General features: G+C 38.9%; 1 protein-coding gene across 7 annotated transcripts in view; it reads left to right on the top strand.

Annotated features, from left to right (window-relative positions):
• The window catches only part of CUL2 (cullin 2), a 56,505-nt gene extending 47,020 nt beyond the window's left edge, over positions 1–9,485 (top strand). For all 7 annotated transcript variants that reach the window (XM_061586676.1, XM_061586677.1, XM_061586679.1 and 4 more), the window contains 5 exons: positions 1,561–1,627; positions 2,899–3,101; positions 4,330–4,431; positions 7,787–7,903; positions 8,873–9,485. In XM_061586676.1, coding sequence (XP_061442660.1) covers positions 1,561–1,627; positions 2,899–3,101; positions 4,330–4,431; positions 7,787–7,903; positions 8,873–9,004 — 621 coding nt within the window. In that variant the 3' untranslated portion in view covers positions 9,005–9,485. The remainder of the gene's footprint in view (positions 1–1,560; positions 1,628–2,898; positions 3,102–4,329; positions 4,432–7,786; positions 7,904–8,872) is intronic.
• The last annotated feature ends 648 nt before the right edge of the window (positions 9,486–10,133 follow it).

Here is a 10,133-nt window from a genome sequence, read left to right as displayed (position 1 = left end):
TATGAAAGATATGAAACACATTTTTGAAAGCTGTTACTAAAATGGCCAATTAAAATGTATATATTTGACTTCCATGAACATTTAGTGTTTAATTCCAGTAATAAACCTTTATTAAATATGATATAATTAGTGAAATATTAATACTGTAGTTTCTTTTATAATCAATACAGTGTGAGGCATATTCTTAGGCCTTTGCTTTAAGAATGGCAGGGTTTTTTTCCTAATTCCTCCTTCAACAAAAGACAAAATGTTCAAATTTCTGTTGTGGTGATAAAGATTCTGTGGACTGCTTCAGTACTATGATTTTACTCTGTTTGTCCTGAATAATAGACTAGCATGTGGCTTTTACATTGTATTCTCTCCTAAGATATTGCTGAATAGTTAATTGGCACTAGATAAAGAGAAAAGAAAGGAACTAGGATTGTTCCTTTTGCAATTTTGTACTCTTATAATTCAGAGGCCTTTTGTAGGCCCCTCATCCATGACCTGCTCTATCTTGAGAGTGAGCTAGCAGCTTTTGAAGCTAGTTCTTAGAGCTAAGTGTTATAAACCCTGATTGGTGGCTTCTCCAGTTACCTTTTTACTATCTTCCAAGAGGGGCTCCATGAGATGCTCTGATTTACCAACACACATTTCTTTAAAATCACTATCACTCAGCCAGCAAGTCACTTTGAAGTTTTAAGAAGAGCTGGAACCCCCTGCCTGATTTGCTTGCTAGAAATTGTTGGGTCCTACTTCATGTGTGCCTTTAAGAGTTAGTAACTTTCCTCACAGGGTGGTGGCTTGTTATATTTAAAATCTGTACAGGGTGATTAGCTTTGAATGTACGAGAGAATATTCTGTAGAAGAATGTTAGGAGATCCAGTTAAAGATTAAGATTGGCTTTGTTTATCATGCCATCCAAAGAGTTGAGGGCTGGTAGCAATGCCAAAAAGCGGGGGGGGGGAGATAAAGCTACTCAGTGGTTAGTGTTGGATTTGGATGGGAGGAACTGTAGAATGGCTAAAATGTTGGGCACTGCTTACCCAAAACCACCCAGGGAGTTCAGCTAAGTCACTGTCTCTAGTATAATGAGAATAAAGGATATTAGATGCATGAAGCACTTTATCTATAAGTGCTACAGAAATTGATAATTACTGTATATTGTTTGCTTTATTCTCCAGTATTTTTTATATCCAGACATGGGTATATATAGTATTATTACCCTTCAGACTTGGGTAGGCTAGTAAGATAAATATTGCACTTTCAGTGTAATTTGATCATTGCTACATGGTTTTACCAATTTGTGTTACATTATTTCTGACACTTCCAAGAAGGTTCATTATATTTTTGAGCATTATGGGTAGAATTAATCAAGTCCTACTAAGAGTAGACCCATTGAAATTAATGCATTTGAGTCATGTCCATTAATTTCAGTGGATCTACTCTGAGTAGGACAAGCGTTGAATATCATCCTATGCTACTAAGCTTTGCACTAACCATAATTCTATGTCTTGAGATATTTGGCTGAAGATTTGCTCTCTTAAAATATTTGACCTAAAGAATGATTTTGTTTTACAGTTTGAATTATTTTACAGTCAGCGTTTCAGTGGGAGGAAACTTACCTGGCTTCATTATCTCTGCACAGGTAAAAAATAAGTGTGCATGTTTTTTACCTTCTGAAAACTTCTAATATGCTGATGATAGTTTTGATTATTGGAACCTGTAAATCCTTTGAAGTTCTGTAAATTAAAAAAAACTCTTAAAGTTACTTTTCCCTGACGTTGTTAATATGGTTTTGCTGATTTACCTCAGTTGAGCATCTTCATTTCATCTCATTTGAAGCTTGCCTGTATGATTTATTGCATTACAGATTGTGTCTTTGTAATATTAATGGAGTAGAAATGAGTTATATTCCATGATGGCTCTTTGGAAAACATCCAGTTATTAACACAGGTTGAAGAAAAGTAAAATGTTAGCAGAAAATTCAAGTTAATTTTACAGACGACTCCATAGTTTGATTTTGAACAGTGATTTGAGATTGAACAGGGCCTTGTGGACAAGACCAGGAAAGCTGAGCCCAAAGGTTATTGTGGAAGTGCACATTGGGGTTGGGGGGCACTAGTTAATGCAGATATAAGGAGAATGAAGTAGGAGGCAATGATGTGTTCCTTCATTAAATGAAAGGATATAAGAGTCCTGCTGGATCAGGCCAAAGGCCCATCTAGTCCAACATCCTGTTCTCACAGTGGCGAACCAGATGCCTACAAGAAGTTGGCAAACACAGCTGCACTCTCCCAGCTTGCTTTTCCCAGCAACTGGTATTCAGAGACATACTGCCTCTGACAGTGGAGGTACACATAGCCATCCTAGCTGGCAGCCATTGATAGCCTTATCTTCCATGGATTTGTCTAATCTTCTATTAAAGCTATCCAAGTACATCTTGTGGGAGCGAATTCCATACTTTAACCATGCACTATGTGAAAATGTTATTCTTTTGCCCGCCTTGAATCTTCCAACATTCCAATTCATTTCATGCCCTAATATTATGAGAGAGGGAGAAAGAGGCTCGCTATCTGCTTTCTCACACCATTCATAATCTTTATATTCCTCGGTACCCCTACAGAATACAGAAACATGTTTTATCTAAATTCTTTCTTCCATTGAGATGACCTTTTAATAAAATTAGATGGTAAGGCATTCTAACTGCAATCTGAAAACTGACAAGTGCTATAGAAGTATTTTTTGAGTACTTCTTTTAACTCATTTCTCTCCACATTAGCCCTGCTTGCCGGGTTAAGTTAATCACTAGGCCTTTGGCTTCTTCATGACTGACCCCAAGATGAAAAAGACACCATGTTTTATTTGTAACATCAGTTGCTGATCATATTGTTTATGAAATGTATAATTAATTTACAGGTGAAGTTAAAATGAATTATTTGTGCAAACCATATGTAGCCATGGTTACAACATACCAAATGGCAGTGCTGCTTGCCTTCAACAATAGTGAAACTGTCAGTTACAAAGAACTTCAAGACAGTACACAGATGAACGAGAAAGAATTGACAAAAACTATCAAGTCGTTACTTGATGTCAAAATGATCAACCATGACTCTGACAAGGTACATCGCAAAAAGGACTTGGAATGTCTTTGCTTCTATCTCCTCTTACTTGCAGTTGCAGCTTTGTTTTATGAGGAAGAGGTGTTATCTTCTGTTACTATTGTTCACAGCTTGTATACCTGTGGTGGGTAATATGTGGTTCTCCAGATATTACTGGACTGCGACTCTCATCCACCTTGACCGTTGTCCAGGCTGGCTGGGGCTGAAGGGAGCTGGAGTCCAGCAACATCTGGAAGGTCACTGGTTCTTCATCCTTTCCCTACAGAAACATATATTAGCCACATTTTAATGTGGATTTGGAATGCTGTCTGTGAGAACACTGTTGGTTGCACATGCCTAAACATCTTGGGCTTTGTGCTTCTGAAAACACCAGCCCCCATGCCCCTTGGCAAACTGCTTTTGAAACTCAGCAGTGTTTCAAAAACAGTTCATAAACATGACATAAAGGTCTGCTCCTCAAAATAGGCAAAAACTCAAAATCCCACTGGGCACACCTAAAGTAACTGCTTTGGTACCAGACAAAGTCTGCAGTGCTGTGTGTGTCTTATTTTTTTGTGCAGTTTAGGGCCCTTCAGCATCCATAGTTTCCAAGAAGAAGATTCTAAAGCACAACTTCACTGGAACATTCCTAGCCAGGGGTCTCCTAGACAAGGCAATGGGGACTTAATACTAATCTAATCCTTGAGCTGTGCAACAGAAGAATGTTCTTAAACCTGTCTGCCCCCACAGGCTGAAAGGAGATTATCTGTAGGCAAAGGTGCATTTTTTCCTCAGTGCTTTTTAGAATTCAATTTAAGAGGACTAGGAAATAGACTTTGTAACTTTCTCCAGGAATATCACAATATTTCTATACTGAAACCTAATTATTTTCCAGTAAATTATGCTTACTAGATTGTATTCCTATGAACATAAGGGTTTTGTGTATGTGTTTAGTGTAATGAAGCAATTACACTGGACTCATTTTAAAAACAATCATATATGTAAAATATATTGTCTTGACTGTTTTGGGTTGCCAGACTCCTCAGTAGGGAAGTTAAATTATTCAGACCTGCCAAACTGGAAAAAAAATAACAATATGTTTATATTTCAACAGAGAAGATGTAAGCCGTATGTAACGCTAGATTTTTTTCAAGCAAGCTGTTCGCTGTTCTTGGGGGAGGGGAAAGACAAACTGTTAATGTGTTTGGCACTATTTGTGTGTGGCATACACATGCTTTTCTCATTGCAGGAAGATGTAGAAGCAGAGTCTACTTTTTCATTAAATATGAACTTCAGCAGTAAACGAACAAAATTTAAAATCACTACATCAATGCAAAAAGATACACCACAGGCAAGTATTGTTGACATCTTTGATATGACCTAGCTTTAAGCTCCATGAAAAGTATAAAATTGACACTGATTTAAAAACTGGTGAAAACTTTTTGGTGTTGGTGAGAGAGAGTTAATGGGAGGCAAGCAAGCATATTGACAGCAGGACATTTCCACGTTACCATGTCTGATGCATTTAGATTGCTACTATAACCAGTTCCCAATAATATTTAAAACAAACAAGCAAGCAAGCAGCCGTAGTGCACATGCATCTAGCAATTTGTTGCTGTTGCTGTTCCTGCTTCAGGTCAGAGTATTTGAAAAAATAAAACATTCACTTGAATGTAAAAATGGGTTTGGGGTTATTAAATAGGAAAACAGGCACCTTTTTTAGTGACAAGGCAGTCCAGTGCAAACTGGGCCTCAAGTTGAGAAGCGTAGATTAATTTTTGGAGGAAAACCAAAAATATTTCTGAATCCAAATAAAAGGATGCTTTCTGTAGGTATCAACCATGCTAAAAAAAACCATTGTTTTCTCCCTTTGTTTTTCTTCATCCTTTTATACTTTATCAGGACTCTTCAAATTATTTAATCTCATTTCTCTGCTAACAGAATTTTAAACTTAATTTGTAATGCATCTACAGCACAATCTTATGAGTGTTGTTTTTTACTCAGAAGTAAGACCTTCTGTATTCAGAGGGGCTTATCCCCAGCTAAATATGCATAAGATTGCAGCATAGGTTTTAATCTGTATCACAATTTATCTTAACTTCCTTGCTCATTCTTAACTCAGAAGCCTGAAATTTGCTTTCAAGCAACTTAAATCCTGTTTAAAAAATCCTTCCTACAAAGAAAATATGTATTCTATTTTTCCTGAGATAATTCATTTTGCATTGCTAGCATTCATGGCACTTTTTTTACTTATGTCCTCAACACATTCTAAATTAGTAGCACTGTTCAAGATCTGGTTGGATTCAAAACACTCTCCTTACCACATTATGAGACAGATTTAGCGTTCTATATGGAGAAAAAGAATGACTGCAAGTTATTTATAATGCAACATTACTCCAAAGATGTAGCACTAAATATGTATTTGACATGGTTGCCCCAAAACACTCTCTCCAGCATTGTGGAGCACTTTTTGCACCTTAGTACACCAGTGAGCAATTATAAATTCCAGCTTGATTTTTCAGTTACTGTACTCTCCATTAAAGAGAAATTACACTCCCTAGTATTTAATAGGATTCCCTTTAATGTGTACTCCCATAATTAATTGGACAGCCTATTTCTAGGAAACCACAATTAATTGGAAGGGAGGGATTTCCAATTCACCGGGTCTACGTCTCATCAGTCCTGCACAGTTAGCAGTGTTAGTTGTTCCAAGTTGTTGACAGTGATTCAGAAATAATGGGTTTGGGTTTGGAATGTTGTTCCTTTCAACCATGTGTCATGACAAATATCTAGACAAGCTAAGAAAACTTGAATCCTAGTTTCATAATAAGCTAACTTTTATCAAATTACTACTTCACTGATCCAATGGGAGTCTCCATCAGTGAAATCCTAAGAAAAGAAAAACCAAAGGAGGGGAAGGCACCAGCGTTAAAAGGAGACAACTCTAATGTACATGAAACATGGTTTATTTGGTCAAATGAGTTTTGAAGTACTACTTCTTTAGGAACACTTAAAGCATGCTACTGTTCTTTGATCCGCTTTGAAACAGGGATGGGAAACTTGTGGCTCTCTAGAAGTTGCTGGGCTCCAGCTCCCACCATTCCTGAATATTAACCATGCTGGCTGGATCTGGTGGGATTTGGACTCAAACGACATTTGCAAGGCCCAAGGTTCCCCATCCCTGCTCTGTAACCAAATGCTGCCCTAAGCACACTTAATAGGAAGTAAGCTCCCATTGAGCTCCCTGGGTCTTCCTCCTGTGGACACATGCTTGGGATGGCACTGCAAAACAGATAAAAAGTAACTCTGTTCATTGTCCCTTCGTGTGCATGGAATGCCAATTTTGAGGTGGTCCCTTAAAATGTTACAGACAATGTAAACAGCTCCATACCTCAAAACCCAGAACTGTGTCTATTTCATGTGAAGAGTGCTTCATTCTATCTCTCATAGTTCCAAGGAAACAAAAAAGCAAAGTACCTGTTGTATAGATTGTGCTTAGCAACTCCAAGCTGTCAGTGTCAAATAGTAGTTCTGGGTTCAAAAAGGGAACGTTCATTCATGCAGTACTTTATGTTCCTTTAGCAGTTGTTTATGGAGGCTGTATTCTGTCAGCAAGTTCTGGTAAACATAAGATAAAACCTGCTGGATCAGACCAGTGGTCAGAGTAGTTCAGCATTATAGTGGTCAGCCAGATGCCTCTGGGAAACCTGTGGACAGAAGATGAAGGCAATGGCCTCTTTCATGATTGCTCTGAACAGCTGGTGTTCAGTGGCATACTGCCTCTGAACCTGGGTGACATATGGCCATTGTGACCTAACACCCATTGAAGGAATGTTCCTGTTGTAGCTTTTCTTACCAGAGACAGGAAGAAAAGATGCATATCCTATTGCTTTTAAGTAGCCAGTTCTCTAGATTTCTACCAGTTGACCTGAGAATATTCACTGAATCTTTCAAGTATATTTATGAGCATCACATATTAATTGCCTTGCAGGATCAGACCAGAGTCAATCTGGTCCAGCGTTCTATATTCAACAGCAGCCAACTACATGCTTCTAGAAGCTCACAAGCAAACCATGATGGCAATAGTCTTTCCTAGTTGTATGGCTTTCAAGTATATTTTGACTGTGTGTAGAGATTCCATTTGGCTGTTAATAGCTAACATCTGTTGATACATTCCTCCTCCATGAGTTTGTCAAAGGCTGATACTCCACCCCACCCAAGCCATCTAAACTTGTAGCTATTACAACCTCTTGTGGTGGTGAATTCCAGTAGTTGATTCTGCATTGTGTGAAGTAGGACTCTCTAGGGGGCCCTGGGCTTACTGCAGATCACCTATATTTAATTTTATGGACCTCTCTGATGCTCCTTTCTTGATAAACCTAATCTCTAAATTGCATAGCCTTTTCAAAACTGTTTATACACCTCTTTTTGTTTGGCAGTTTAGAGGGGAGTCCTGGTGGTCTCGCATCCAGACACTGCTGAGTGTCTCCATCAAACTCACTTTAACTTCAAGGTGCACTACAGCATTAGCATTGCTGGCATTATTTGCTAACAGAAGCCATAGCACTTGCTTACTTTGAGTATGATGGTATGTACAGCCTGAGCATGCAATTCCATGACTGCTGCATTCCTGGTGCAAACATCACAACTAATCCACTGAATTGCTCCTTTGTAGCCTGCCCCTTACTGTTTTTCATACATTGCAGGAAATGGAGCAAACTAGAAGTGCTGTAGATGAAGATAGGAAAATGTACCTTCAAGCTGCTATAGTTCGTATTATGAAAGCACGAAAGCTGCTGCGACACAATGCTCTGATTCAGGAGGTAAGAGTGTGTGCTGCTTGATGTTAATGACTTGATAAAAGCACATGACGTACACATTACTGGTGGAAATTGATAGAACGTAATAGGAAATCGTATTAAGGGCAGTGCTTGTAGCTATATTTCGGCCAGGTTGGCAGCCACTAATACTAAATATATGTTAGCGTTCTGGTTGTAGGACTGTTAAATACAAACGTTATGATACAAAATGCCATACCTCAGCTGCTGCAAATCAGACAACGTAAAGATGCCATAATACACCTGAAAGATGCTTGGATTTTGGCAATTCCTCAAAAGAATCAAGTCCTGCAACTATGTAATGCAGCCTTGTCATATGGAGTCTGTGGGGCTTATTGATAGAGAGGTTGCCTAGAGAAATGCTACTGTGAACTGGGTGGTACATCTAAACAGCAAGTTAGAGTAACAGTTCTTATCATTGGAAAAGTCCCTTTTCCCAGCAGTCCCATTTATGCAAATTACTGCAGTGGTATTCATTTTTACCAGCAGGTTTACACATGCATTCCTCCACATGAGATACACTCTGGGGAAGTTATTGTTGGAGAAAAATACTATGTTAACTGGCCCACAGTTCAGAGAAAACGAATGCATGTCTTTTTTAAATGGTGAAAATGTCCTAAAGGTGGCATTTGGCTTGGTTTTGAAGCTTTTATGAGAGCTGGTGTGGCATAGTGGTTAGTGTTGGACTACAACCTGGGAGACCAGGGTTTGAATCCCCACACAGCCATGAAACTCACTGGGTGACCTTGGGCCAGTCACTGCCTCTCAGCCTCAGAGGAAAGCAATGGTAAACCTCCTCTGAATACCACTTACCATGAAAACCCTGTTCATAGGGTCTCCATAAGTCAGAATCGCCTTGAAAGCAATCCATTTCCATTTTGAAGCTTTTATAACTTCAAATAACTAGGTGGTGTGTTAAATAAAGCCCCCCCCCTCTCTCTCTTTCTCTCTCAGGTAATTAGCCAATCAAGAGCTAGGTTTAATCCAAGTATCAGCATGATTAAGAAGTGTATTGAAGTTCTGATAGACAAACAATACATTGAACGGAGCCAGGCCTCAGCAGATGAGTACAGCTATGTAGCATGAAGTTAATATCCTGCAGGTATGGTTGTACGGAGATCATTGATGTCACTGCTTGGTGTGTCCTGTGGGGGGAAAAGAGGAGGCCTGTTGTGCCTCCACAATTGGTCACTTTGGCAGCCCCTGTTTTTTCTGCTGTTTACAACATCACCAGTGCCACGTCATGAGCGTCAATGAAAAGAAATAAACAAGCCTATAGATATTCCAAGCTCATGTCATTATGACATTTCTTAAAACTTTACTAAAAGAGAATGAGTGGAGTCTTGCTGAAATGTGGAAATTTGGTTGGATATCATGCTTCCCCCCCTTCCACCCCCTCCATACTCCCACGTTTGCAGTTGATGTTTTTTAATGTATCTTAAAAGACAAAGTTAAAACAGACTAAATATTGTAATATGGCAGATAACATAATAATTGTATCTACATTAAAATGTACAAAGAACATGATACTGCTGCTTGTCAAATAAATAAAGAAATGGAATATGTTGTGGTGACTTCATTTAATTCATTAGCAAAGCAACTTTGAAGAACTACATCTAAATTATTCTTTGTGCTCTGTGTTCTCCCACATAGGGATTCTGTGACTGTGCAGAGCTACCTGCAACCAAGTCCCCGTGTGTTTTAACTCTGAAGCAAAGGCCCACTTAGCTCAGTGGGGTTTATCTCACCTCGGTGAGCATAGATTGTGGCCTAGTTGCATTCTATTAAGATAATTGATCTTATTTCCAGTTCTATTCAGTATTGAAGTGCAAGTCTGGAGACAGGAGAATTCTGATTGTCTGCAATATAATTAGGGCTCTTTTGTGTTGACTTTACCTAACGTTAAAAGGTCACCTGGGTATACCTCATGGTGATCTGAGGACTTACTCTACTCATATTATAATGCAGGAATGAGATTTTATCAGTTGCCTTTCACTCTTGCACTCTGATGCTTTTCCATCCCATGCAAGATGCCTCACTTGCTGTCTAGGATGGAAAACCAAAGGGCTAGTTCAGTGACAGATGTCTTTCATGATTGTTCATCTGTGAGTACACAACCGTGTGAAGAATGTGTGAACCAGATGGCACATGTGGGGAACTAGAAAACATGACTGTGATCGTGTCTGCACATTTTCTAGCAAATGACACAATGGGA

This window comes from Rhineura floridana, chromosome 10 (assembly GCF_030035675.1).
Source record: "Rhineura floridana isolate rRhiFlo1 chromosome 10, rRhiFlo1.hap2, whole genome shotgun sequence".
Classification (NCBI taxonomy): Eukaryota; Metazoa; Chordata; class Lepidosauria; order Squamata; family Rhineuridae; genus Rhineura; species Rhineura floridana.
Note: the sequence above shows the minus strand (reverse complement) of the source record. Positions and strands in the feature narration are given on the sequence as shown.